The following is a 12497-nucleotide window of genomic DNA, read 5'->3' as shown; positions in this document are numbered from 1 at the left end:
ACGCCTAGCTCGAACAAACGCACAAGGTAGACATGGCTAATTAACCGGAGGTTGACACTAGCTAAGTCGCCGCTGGAATCTCGACGGTGTTGGTCGACGCGATTCGTCTGTGTCTTGTGTCCCTCCCCCACGTACTCGCCCTACCCAAACTCCCAAGCACACAGTCAGTCAACCCGTGCAAAGTCAGTCAACCCCGCTCTTCCTCCTCCTCCTCTTCTGCGACTATATAAACACAACCGCGCCGATGACCAAAACCCAAATCCATCGGCACGTAGACATATCAGTCAGTCAATTACTCCATGCAAGCTCGTGGCATCTCGCAGCGCACCGCCGCTGTGCTGCTGGCGATGGCGGTGCTGCTGGGGACGTCGCCGCCCGACGCAGCGGCTCAAGGCCTGGCGGCCCCTCGTGGCGCGTGTCAACAAGGACGCCTCCACCTCCCTCTACACCATCGCATCATGGACGGAGGGGGGCCGCTCCTCCTCGACCTCGCCGGCCCAATGCTCTGGGTCGCCAACTGCCCCTGCACGCACTGGGCCATCGGGTGCGGCGGCGGCGACTGCAACGGCATCCGCAATATGTTCACCCCGGATGCCTGCGTTAGTGCGGAATGGCCGACGCAGGGGGAGGGCCCGTGCGTCTGTGTTGCGCATTATGTTTAGTTAGGAAATACGAGATAGACTAGGATATGTTCCGGCTTTTCATGTACTCCAAGTAGATCATGTACTCCTATATATATATGCCCACGAGGCTCAAGCAATACAACGAACTATTCCATCAAACCTCTCTCTCCCTTCTAACATGGTATCTATCGCAAGTCGATCCTAAACCCTAGCCGCGGCCGCTTCCGCACCTGCGCACCGCCACGGGGCGGTCGGCCTTCATGACCGCCGTCGGGGGCCGCGCCGCCCGTACCTAGAGTTCGTCCGCCGGTCGTGTTGACCGGCTCCCCTAGAGAGTCTTTTCCCTGAGCCTTGTTCCGGGGTTTTCTCTCTCCCGCCGGTCATCTTGATCGCGCAGTTTCTTTTTGGTTTTCTGATCTATTCTTGATCGGTTTGCGTCACCCACCGCCGCCGTCGACCCCAAGCGCCTCTACTCCAACCCAGGCACGACCAGCCTGCCTCTCCTCCGACCCGGCGGCCACGCGCGCCGAGGCGGCCCGTCAGGGCCGGCCGCCGTCCGCGCGTCGGTCCGCACGTCACCCTACGCAGGCCGTCACCGCCCTGCTCCGACCGGGACACCTGCATCGCCCCGACCTAGCGGCCTCGCGCCATGCGACGGCCAATCATAGCCGTCGCTCGCGCGCCGGCCCGCCCATCGATCCACATCACCCGCGTCCTCACGGCGTCCCGGCGGTCTACCTCGCCGGCCTCGTCCTCGGCTGCGTCGGGACGGCTGCGTCAGGCTCGTCGGCTGCCTCAACTCGGGCGCCGCTGCTCCGTTGGTCTATCGGGCCTCGCTGCCCGGGCGCCAGCGTTGCTTTGGCAGCCCGGGTGCCGGTGCTGACAAGCTCGTCCGCACGACGTCTCACGCCGTCCGTCGTCGCCGACTTCATCTCGGACTCTGCCGCCACCACGCCTCCACCGAGCGGCATCCCCGACCTCGTGCGCGATCGGCTTGATCACCCGCTCGCCGCCGCAATCCGCCTCATCTACGCCGCGTGACCGACCTGGCCCGTCGGTTACACGCGCCTCCGCGGGTCCCGTGAAGATCGTCCCCGAGTTCAGCGCGCCTCTCCACCGATCGAGCATCGGGCTGCCGCTGCGTCGCCCCGTCGGGCCGCAGCGCCGCCGCCCCGTGGTTCTCCTCGCAGCTGCATCGACTCGTGCGTCACCGCTGCGTCGCCCCTTCGGGCCGTAGTGTCGTGATATGCGGTCCCCGCCACCGCCCCGAGGCCGTCCCCGCGGTTGCACCGACTCACGAACCTCCATTGTGTCACCCCTTCGGGCCGCAGCGTCGTGGCCCGCGGTCCCCGCCGCTGCCCAGAGGTATTCCCGCCGTCGCCCCGACCCACCTGCCACCGCTGCATCGCCCCTTCGGGCCGTAGCGCCGCGGCCCGTGGTTCGCTCCGCCGTCACCGCGCGTCGACCTCCCATGGTATGCGCCGCGCTGTCTTCCTTGGCGCGGGAACGCCACCGTCCGTGCCGATCTTCGTCACGCTGTCAGGGTTCTTCACCTACTTCGAGCACTGCTGTTGCACTCCTAACCTAGCCACTGTCGCCGCCGTTAGGCCGCCGCCGCCGCTCTTCTTTGGCCGCCGCCGCCGCTACCTTCGTAGCCGCCGCCGCCCGTCCACCCCCTTCGTCTTCGTCGAAACACCAGCCCGTCGCCAGCGTCGCCATCATCTACCCCGACCACTTCGTCTACTCCGACCACCGTTGGTGACATCGGCCCCGCGTCAATAGACGCCGCAATCGTCGTCGAGTTCCTCTCTGCTGGCCCCTCCGACTTCTCCGACATGGCGTACAGCTCGTGCAGGTCCCTCGTCTAGGCATGCCCGGTGCTGGCAACACCGATGTGTGCCTTCATCCACGACGTGTTCCCGGGCCTGGCAAGCCTGGTCGGTGCTTCGTCAACTTCGTCTTCGTCCGTCTACGCATGCCCGATGCTGGCAACACCGGTGCATGCCTTCGTCCATGATGTGTCCCCGGGCTTGGCAAACCCGTCGTGACGCGTCGTCAACAACATTTTCTTCCCGGCGCACCCCTACTTCGACACCACTGCGCCCATGCTAACTCGGCGCCCCCTTGCGCCCGCGGCTCCACGGCGACTTCCTCGACACCGGCTACCCCGACTCGACACCGATCACGGCGTTCTTCGCACGGCTACCTCGACTACGGCTACACCACCTACGCTCTCGGCTACATCGACAAACGGCACAAAGGGCTACCGCCTTGCTTGAGCAACCTCGTCGGTTTCTACTCCAGCAACGACTTCCGCGATGCGTCGACCGGTATGACTGTGGGGGGTGTCCGTCGGCTTGCCTTCGGATTCTTCTCCAGTCTCACCGTCTGCGTCGCTACCGTTGTGACTGCGGGAGATGTTGAGTATTATGTTTAGTTAGGAAATACGAGATAGACTAGGATATGTTCCGGCTTGTCTTGTACTCCAAGTAGATCATGTACTCCTACATATATGACCACGAGGCTCAAGCAATACAACGAATTATTCCACCAAACCCCTCTCTCCATTCTAACAGTCTGCACCGCCTTGCCGTACAACCCGGTCGACGGGCGCTGGGTCGCCGCCCAAGCCACCACTATCTCCATCGCCGCCAACGCCACGGACGGCAAGAACCCGCTCTTCCCGGTCACTTTCCCCGTCGTCGGGTCCTGCGCGCCCGGGGATTTCCTGGCCTCGCTCCCGGCGGGCGTGGCCGGCGTCGCGGGGCTCGCGAGGTTGCTTAACTCTCTGCCGTTGCAGGTCGCCCAGTGGTACCGCCTGAAGCAAGAGTTCGCGCTGTGCCTGCCCAGGGCCGGGGACGGCGTGGCCGTCTTCGGTGGCGGCCCGTTCCAGCTCCTGGCCGCGCCGACCGTGGAGCTCGCCGACAGCCTCCGCAAGAAGCCTCTCCCGTTCCTCTCCCGTTCCTCTTTAACCCCAAAAACCGCGCCTACTACTTTACCATCACCGGCATCCCCGTGAACCAGGAGCGCGTGCCCACGCCGCCCGGCGCCTTCGACATGGAAAGGAGAGGCCAGGGCGGCGCCGCCTTCAGCACCGTCACACCTGACCCTACACCGCGCTCCGCTGGACATCTACTGGCCGCTCCGCAACGCGTTCGACGCGGCCACGAGCGGCTCTCGCGCGCGCGGACAAGGTGGCGCCGTTCGACATGTGCTACCAGGCGTCGGAGCTCACAATGACCAGCGTGGGCTATGCCGTGGCCAACATCGACCTGATGCTGGACGGAGGCCAGAACTGGACACTGCCTGGCGCCAGCTCGCTCGTGCAGGTGAACGACCAGACGGTGTGCTTCGCGTTCGTTCAGACGGATTCGTCGGTGCCGGCACATGCTGAGTCGCCGGCGGTGATCCTCGGGGGGCACCAGTTGGAGAACAACCTGCTAATATTCGATCTGGAGAAGGACACGTTCGGGTTCAGTGGGCTGCTCCTCGGCGTCGGCACTACCTGCAGCAACTTCGACTTCAGCATGGGGAGTTCTTAGAAGAGTGTCACTGATCTTGCGAGTCGAGCTAGCGCCGGAGTGCCACCGTCTGTACTCGAGTACGGTTTCGTTTCATTATTACTAGCGTACTAGTGTTGTGTTAGAAACGAGAATAAAGTAATATATCGTCAAGGATTTGAGATTTTACATGGATATACATTGTGTTATATGAATTTTGGCGCCTAATTCTCACGTCCGGTCCTAAGATTTTAGAACATGGGACTAACAAGGGTGGACCCACATTCATGAGAGTGGGTGCCTAGGACCCCAACCAATATATAAAATTCACTCATTCTACATAATTTCTTTGTATTCATGAAAAATAATATATCAAAACTAGATGATTTTTTCCAAAAGGTACTCCCACTCCTATAGTTTGCACCCACCTAAAATAGTTTCAAGGTCCGCCCCTGGGCCCTAACATTTCTAGACGCAAAGTCATGAATGATGGTATTAATTAGAGAATTGAAGACACACCTGCGCAATGGCCTATGATGGCGAAACTACGTGTCACCTATGGGGTCAGCTCGGCTCAGTGGTGGAGGATGCAAAAAATAATAAAATACGGTGGCAGGCTGTAAAACACAAAAAAATTTGATACCAAATTCCACACACTAACAGTGCACACTAACGGGCTGTTTGGTTGGAGACTCCAAATGCCACACTTGTGGCACGCCAAAGAGTGTGGCGGGTAAATCCAGCGCCACACTTGTGGCGAAATTTTTTACTGCAAAAGACACTTTGCGTCTGTGGCGGGCCTAACCTTCATTAGCAACCAAACAGCTGCCTAGGAGCTATGGCATGCCGCACCTTTGGCGTGGCAAGGCAAGGCTGGCAACCAAACAGCTTTTAATACTTGTATGTAATCCTAAACAGAATAACCAAATACAATGAAAATACAAACATATATTTAACAGAAGAACAACATAAAAATATATCGATAATGAAACTTTAGTGGCGTGAAGAAGACCCTCTCTCCATCCTTTTATGTAGGGCGAATTTCCAAACTTCATATTTACCATTGTCTGAATCAAAACATTTTGCACAAAACTAGCAATGTGCCCGTGCGCTGCAACAGATTCAAAGTAAAAAAATACTTGTTCATAAACTTGAAAGAAAACGCTCTAGTTTTGATATACATATATCGCTAAAAATATATTATGTTTCACCCAAAATATATTTCTCTGCCTGTTTTGATGAGGCGAGGGAGGGATGTGGTTAGTTTCAAGATAATAAGGAGTTTTCTACAAATTGGAGCAGAGAAGTGGGCTATTGTTGCAAAAAGGCCACAACTTACCTCACAGTCGTTAGATGTAAATCTAATGGTCAGAAATGACGGATGGCAGACACACCATCACCATCAACTGAGTCTTTTATAGGGGTAGAGATAATTGTCCTGCCCACCCGGGTTTTAGGCTGTACTTGCAAAAGTCTAACCTTTAAAAGACAAGCCCAAACTCGGCCCAAAGCTTGAAATTTACTCTTTTTAAAAGCCAGGTGCAAAACCCGTCCCAAAATGCATGTTGGAGGCATGTCTTGCGGGAGTACTACATCTCTATGTATTAATATAATTCTAATGTGTCGCTTCCCAAAGAAGCGGAAAAAAGAAGAGAAAATGATGCCAAGCACGGCATGTTCGTGTCGTGCCGGCCCGCTTGCCGCGGCCTCAGGCCCAGGCACGACCCTTTAGTAAACGGGTTGTCCTGCTTTGGACACATGTTCTTCGGCCTAATGGGTTGTTTTTTGGGTGCGCCCTATGTCTCGCTTATAGCGATTCGTAGGGAAGCCTCGCTTCAGGGGAGAGCGACATGGGCCGACCCAGGCGTACGGGAGGTCACAGCCTGATTTTTTTGGGTATTTTTAATGCTTTTTGTTTTTGTTTTTTTTGCGTAATTTTTATTTTTTATAATTCCAAATATTATAATAAATATATTACAAAACAATTTACATAAAATTAAGAAAAATGTTGAGCAAGAATTTAAAAAATGTTAAATATGTATAGAGAAAATGTTACTCATGTAGATGAAAAATATATACAAAAACAATATACAATGTTTGTAAAAAAAGTTGATCATGTATATAAAAATTGTTATCAAACATTTGAAAACATAATAAACAAGTATTTGAAAATGTTAATCAAGTATCTGAAAATTATTAAATGTGTATAGAAAAAATATTCACCATGTATTAAAACTGTTAAACTTGTATATGTAAAATTTTACATGTGTGAAGAAAAAATTGTTGACCATGTATTCAGAAACATTAAACTTGTATTTGAAAAATGTTAAATGGGTATAAAAATGTTGACCGTGCATTCAAGAAAGTTAAAGTTGTATTTGAAAAATGTTAATCAAGCATTTGATTTTTTTTTTAATTTGTATCGAAATGTTAACCATGCGTTCAGAAAATGTTAATCTATTATTTGACAAATGTTAATTAAGAATTTGAATAATATTAAACATGTATTAAAATGTATTAGATATATAAAAATGTTTGTAGAAAACCAGTGGAACTAGAGAGAAAACAAGAAAAATCGATGATAAATGAGAAAAATACAAACAAAACCAAAGTAAAACGAGTAAAAAGGAAAGAAAGGAAAAAAAACCAGGAAAAGAAATAAAGAAAACCAAAGAACAAAATCCAGTAAGAAAGAGAAAGAAACAAAGGAAAACCGGTGAAAAGACAAAGAAAAACTGAATACAAAAGAAACCAGAAAAACCAATGAAAAACCAGCTATTTCCCCTAGCTCCCGCCCTAGTATTCACCACGAACCCGACACTTACTCAATGGCTAGCGGCATTGCTCGTCATCAAGGAGGCCTAGGATCGAATAATGGGATCTCCCCTTTTCCTTCTCTATTTCTTTTAAAAGGTGGACTAATGGGTCGGCCAGTTATCGTAGACCCTTAAGGCGACAGCTCTTTGTGTCTTGCTATAAGCAAGATAGAGTCGCTGCGGTTTTTTTGGGCTTATATACATATAAAGAAAAAGGACCGTGCCATGGCGAACCTGACCTCGCAGCCATGTCATCACCGCCGCGTGCCGGTCCAAGCCCGTGTTGGGCAGAGCATGTGTGTTCATGGGCCAGCCCACAGCCCACTTGGCCAGGTTTGGTTCCTGATATCTACTACTACATTGCCAAAAAATACTACTTACTACATTGCCTCCCATAAAAAAGATTACTCCCTCCCTTCTTTTTATAAGATGTTTTGGACAACTGACTTTAAACTGTTTTGGAAGTTGTCTGAACTATTTGAAATGTCTTATAAAATTAAACAGAGGAATACTAGCTCGTTTAAAAAAAGATTTTCGCGAGTGCAAACTAAATTTATCATCATCGCGCCAATATAAATTGGCATAAATAACATCAGATTTGTCATGCCTAGGTACCTCTCATCGCGAAGCAATCTGTGATTCGATAGTTAGGAGGACGGTGATACCTCAGTCCACCAGGGTTCAAGTTCTGATGCTCGTATTATTCCTGGATTTGTTTCAGGACTTCGACGATATGCGTTTTGGGGGAGGAGACATTTTCGTCGATTACGAAGGTGTCTGTGCCGGCTTGGTCAATCTCAAGATGATGTGCTGGCTCAGTCTCTTGGAAATGCTCATAGAGATAGGATGCGCGTGTGCATTTATGTGGATGAGTGTATGCGCGTATATACGAGGGTCTGCTGATGCGGCATGGGGTTCTGATCGGCAGGCTTCAGGCCATGGATGTTGGCAGGCACGGGGCGGCGGGCTGGATCGGGCCGGCGTGGGGGCCTGTTGCCGTGAAAATAATGATGGATGTCCTCGTGCTCTTTTCGCATCATGGCAACATCCTACATGATATGTCCCCCTTGATTTGGTCATCGACGTGTTCCGGAACTGCTGTGGGAGATCCTTCCCAAGATATCTGGATCGGATAGTATTCGGTCGTGCACGCCACATCAGCCTATGAGGTTCCATGACGGCGTGGCGCAAAGCTCTATTGTTTGTTGACACCATGGGACATGTTGGCTTCTCGATTTCTATGGCGTAGATAGCTGTGGAGAAGGTCATGGTGGCTGAGATCGAAGGGTCAGTTAGACGGACGGAGCCTTCAAGGCGATGGAGTCAGCCGGGTGTTTGGTAACTCTCAGGAGCAGTAGTGTCAAGGGGGGCAGCAGCACTAGAGGAATTCATTTTGGTGGTGCTCTTCGGGTACCGAGCCGTGACTTTCAAGGTGAAAACCTAAGGTCTGGCCTTCCTTGGTTGTGCCTGGCAATTGCCTTGGCGAAGGAATTGTTTTGAGAGCTCGGACTTCTTCAGGGTGAAAACCTAAGATCTTCGATCGGACAACGATGGTGCTTGTGCACTGTTTCTTTTTTGGAGGCGTTGCTTTTGAAGACCTTTTATATTTTCCGAGTGTTGTATTTGATGGTGGTTTGTGTGCGTCTACTGAGAGAAGTCGATAGCTGTGGCGGGACCTTTGTTTTTCCTTTCTCTTTTCTATTTTTTTCTTTGACTGTGTGCCTCCTGGATGTCACTATGATATTTTGTAACTGCAAAAGCCGGGTGTAATTGATATCTACGTGATATTAATATATTCCCCTCTTCAAAAAATAACATAGGAGGGTCTGCGTCGGCACTGTGTTTAAAAAAATAGCATGTCATCAGATTTTTTTTAGTGTTTTCGAAGAAAAAAACTACCTAGTGCTACACGTGCGATGCGAGCACGGTGGCGCTGCAAGTCAAAGCGGCCACGTCTCCGCTCCCCGCCGCCGCACATCTCCCCTACCTCCGTCTGCGCAGCACAGGAGATCTATCTATTCATTCACACCTCTTCCCCCGCCGCTCTCCGCTGCACTGACCGGCACCGGAAAAGATAGAGACTCCCCGCGCGCATCGGCTGGCTCCTGGTTCCGTCCGCCGTCCCCCCACTGCCCGCTTCTCCCGATCCCCTCTCGAGGTATACTAGGTAACGACCTCTGACTAACCTCTTGGTTTGGTTGCTCACTACCACCTCCGGACGGGGTCACCGAGAATCGGTCGACGGAATCGACACCGCCTTTCACTGGTCGGCTCCTGTTTCTTCCGTTGGGTCCGTGACCGTACCGTAGGCGAGCATGCTAGCTTCAGATCTTGTTCACACGACCAAGCCTCGGGTTCTGTTTTGTTTTGTGCCGAGATGAACAGACGCTCTACTGTAGATGCAGCCCTTTCCTGGCTACGGCACTGCTGCCTTCTGAATTTAATCTACCTAGTTATATGCATCCTTGTTAACTGGAGTAAGTGTTTAGCATACAAAAGGAATGGATCCTGCTACAAGTTACACAACCTAATAACCCCCTTTTGGCTGACCATATGTTGTTTCTTGCAGTTTAGTTGCCTGGCTGGCATGGCTGCTGAATCCCAGACCGAGAGTGGCAACTGCAGTGCCTGGGCGGCAAAAGATCCTTCTGGAGTACTCTCCCCACACAGTTTCAACCGTAGGTAATAAGCAATCTCTTAGCTTTAGCAAACGATCCATCTGGAAGTGGTAAATAAGAGTATGCAGTTCACACAAGCTCCCATAGAAGAAAGCTTTAATAATGCAGTTATTGGTGCTGTGCGTTATGCAGTTCTGTTTTCTGTGCGCTTTGAATAGCCTGTTTTTGTTCTCTGAATGAATGTAGACTTCTAGTATGTGCTAGCCCAGTTATTCATCGCTGTAAAATATGAATAGAAACCTTGATGCTGCCGAGTGAAAAGCTAGCTGCTTTGTTAGGTCCTTTGGTTTGTTGGCTTGTTTATTGCTTCTTATAACTAGTTCTTATGCATACTTGCTACCCTGATTGATTACCAGGACTGTGCGACATGACGATGTTTCTTTGAGGATCACGCATTGTGGTGTCTGTTACGCTGATGTTATCTGGACAAAAAATAGGCACAATGACTCGGTGTACCCTTTAGTCCCTGGGTAAGTTTTTCAGATCATCATATTTACTTGAATTGTTTTTGTAACAATCTGTTCATTGACCCCATTTAGTTGCTAGTATTTTGTACAAATAATGGTTTATGTGCTAAGCCGGGTGCCCACGGTTCAATATGTTACAGGCATGAAATTGCTGGAGTTGTAACTGAGGTTGGTTCAGATGTCAAGGGCTTCAAACTGGGCGACCATGTGGCTGTTGGGACATATGTCAACTCATGCCGCGACTGTGACAACTGCAATAGCTTCCTCGAGAACCACTGCTCAAAATTTGTTTTCACTTTCAATGGTGTTGATACGGACGGTACTGTCACAAAGGGAGGATATTCCAGTCACATTGTAGTTCATGAAAGGTATGGATGCATTCTCTTCTGGATGTTCTGAATTTGATGTACGTTGTCTAAGATGTTCTGAATTTGTTTTCGGTTATCTTTGGACAATAGTCATGGCAATTATTTTCTGCCTCCAAGTCAAAACCCACTTTTCTCGTATAAGAATCTTGCATTTCTTGTTAATTCATTACAGGTACTGCTATAAAATACCTGATGGTTACCCACTGGAGAAGGCAGCACCGTTAGTTTGTGCTGGAATCACTGTGTACACTCCGATGATGCGACATAACATGAAACAGCCGGGAAAGTCACTTGGTGTCGTTGGTCTTGGTGGGTTGGGTCACATGGCAGTGAAATTTGGGAAAGCCTTTGGACTGAAGGTGACTGTTCTTAGCACAAGTGAATCAAAGAGAGATGAAGCAATCAGCCTTCTTGGTGCAGATAATTTTGTGGTATCATCAGATATAAGACAGATGGAGGTACTGAACATCTTTAATCTCCTTTAAAGCTGAGTATGGGGCAACTTATAACAGACAACCACATAAGTACAGATCTCATCTTTTCATATTTACTGGAGAATATTTTTGGGATACAAGATATTAATTTTTCTTTTTTTGGTAATATTACACGTACGAAGGGTAACTTATGGCATGTGCATGGAGTTGCTCTTAAGTTACTTGCTGCATTGTTCTGACAGCATGGATCGCAGAATGTCTTTGCACAAAAGGAACTCATATAGCTGAATTCTGCTTGTTATTCTTCTTACTCTGCTTATACTAAGTGAGAGTAACGAAATGATTTACTTTTGCAGTCCCTGAAAAATTCTCTGGACTTCATTGTTGATACTGCCTCTGGTGACCACCCATTTGACCCGTATCTCGCGCTTCTGAAAGTTGGTGGCATAATGGCACTAGTTGGCTTTCCTGGAGAAATCAGAGTGCATCCTGCGACACTTAATCTGGGTAAAAGATCTTACTAGTACCAATCCAGTTAAAGTACTTGCTGAGTGAAAAGTCTGTTTATTTTTATCTTTCTTGGTTGTATGAGACTGCATTACCGTAGAACAGACCACTAGTAGTTGGTTTCCTGGTTCAAAACTTGGTGATGAGTTGAGGATCTATGAGCATCCCAACCTTGTTTGGTGTAATGAAGCGGGGTTTCGGCCTTTTATCGAAAATTAATCAATCCAAACTTCTACAGGTGCACGGACTTTATCTGGCAGTGTAACCGGAGGCACGAAGGACACCCAGGAGATGATAAACTTCTGCACGGCAAACAAAATCTACCCAGATATTGAATTGATAAAGATAGACTACATCAACGAGGCTCTTGAGAGGCTGGTCAACCGGGATGTGAGGTACCGGTTTGTAATCGACATAGAGAGCTCTTTAAAGTAATATCTCCGCGGTTGGCACATTTCGGATCCTTATGGAAGCATGTAGAATAAGTAGAATCTTGCACACAATCGCGACTGTTTTCCTCTGTAATGTTGTGATATATTTTCCTGTCCATGTGTTTCGATAACGCATATGTTATGTGGGGACAGCAGTAAAGTGGAAGGTAGCTCTAGCCGTGCGGGGGACAAAACTTGTCTTTCAAATTACTTTGAACTAGGCAGTTGATAAAACATCAAAAGGTTGTATACATGTTAAAGATTATATTGATTTCCTTCTTTCTTGAGACCTATAGTCGGCATCACCCCTTCGGTTTTTTTTTGGTGGGGGGGTGGGGGGGGGGGGGGGGGGGGGGGATTAGCAGCTGTGCTGCCTACATATTAAGTAGGAGAAAACAAATATACAAAAGTTTGGTGATACAGTAGCCTGGGGTGATGATGGTGTCCAAGACACCAGAATTACAAAGAAAAGCTAATCTGGCTCCTGTTCTGGAACGTCTTCATCATCAGATATCCAGTCAATGGACAGAGGCTCAAGGTTGATTTGTTGCAGACGCAGCCACAGTTGCGTGAACTGACACAGGTGCGACGCCCCAGTGATCCTGTGCAGGCCAGCCACCCACCTTTGATGATTCAGTGCAGGGGCAGACGGAGGTACTTGCAAGGGAAGGCA

At 49.8% G+C, this 12497-nt stretch overlaps 1 protein-coding gene and 1 pseudogene across 2 annotated transcripts; both read left to right on the top strand.

Moving 5' to 3' along the window:
- Positions 1-299: 299 nt before the first annotated feature.
- LOC123075351 (chitinase CLP-like) lies at positions 300-4170 on the top strand (annotated as a pseudogene).
- Positions 4171-8850: 4680 nt separating this feature from the next.
- LOC123080430 (probable cinnamyl alcohol dehydrogenase 1) lies at positions 8851-12111 on the top strand. Of its 2 annotated transcripts, none has more exons than XM_044503355.1 (7): positions 8851-9106; positions 9509-9621; positions 9974-10087; positions 10225-10452; positions 10625-10910; positions 11243-11393; positions 11632-12111. In XM_044503355.1, the coding sequence occupies exons 2-7, from the start codon at positions 9527-9529 to the stop codon at positions 11826-11828; spliced, it is 1071 nt and encodes a 356-aa protein (XP_044359290.1). In that variant the 5' UTR covers positions 8851-9106; positions 9509-9526; the 3' UTR covers positions 11829-12111. The 2 variants fall into 2 exon arrangements, with proteins under 2 accessions (XP_044359290.1, XP_044359291.1); XM_044503356.1 differs by having other exon boundaries at positions 8864-9097.
- Positions 12112-12497: the final 386 nt, after the last annotated feature.

This window comes from Triticum aestivum, chromosome 3D, assembly GCF_018294505.1.
Source record: "Triticum aestivum cultivar Chinese Spring chromosome 3D, IWGSC CS RefSeq v2.1, whole genome shotgun sequence".
Lineage (NCBI taxonomy): Eukaryota > Viridiplantae > Streptophyta > Magnoliopsida > Poales > Poaceae > Triticum > Triticum aestivum.
The sequence above is the reverse complement of the archived record's forward strand: the minus strand, read 5'-3'. Positions and strand labels throughout refer to the sequence as shown.

What these genes read in the sequence shown, in the direction of transcription:
- LOC123080430 (XM_044503355.1), top strand. Translation starts at nt 9,527, where the DNA reads ATGGCTGCTGAATCCCAGACCGAGAGTGGCAACTGCAGTGCCTGGGCG. An exon ending in CACATTGTAGTTCATGAAAG is followed by an intron (nt 10,453 to 10,624) that starts GTATGGATGCAT and finishes AATTCATTACAG; the next exon opens with GTACTGCTATAAAATACCTG. An exon ending in TCCTGCGACACTTAATCTGG is followed by an intron (nt 11,394 to 11,631) that starts GTAAAAGATCTT and finishes AAACTTCTACAG; the next exon opens with GTGCACGGACTTTATCTGGC.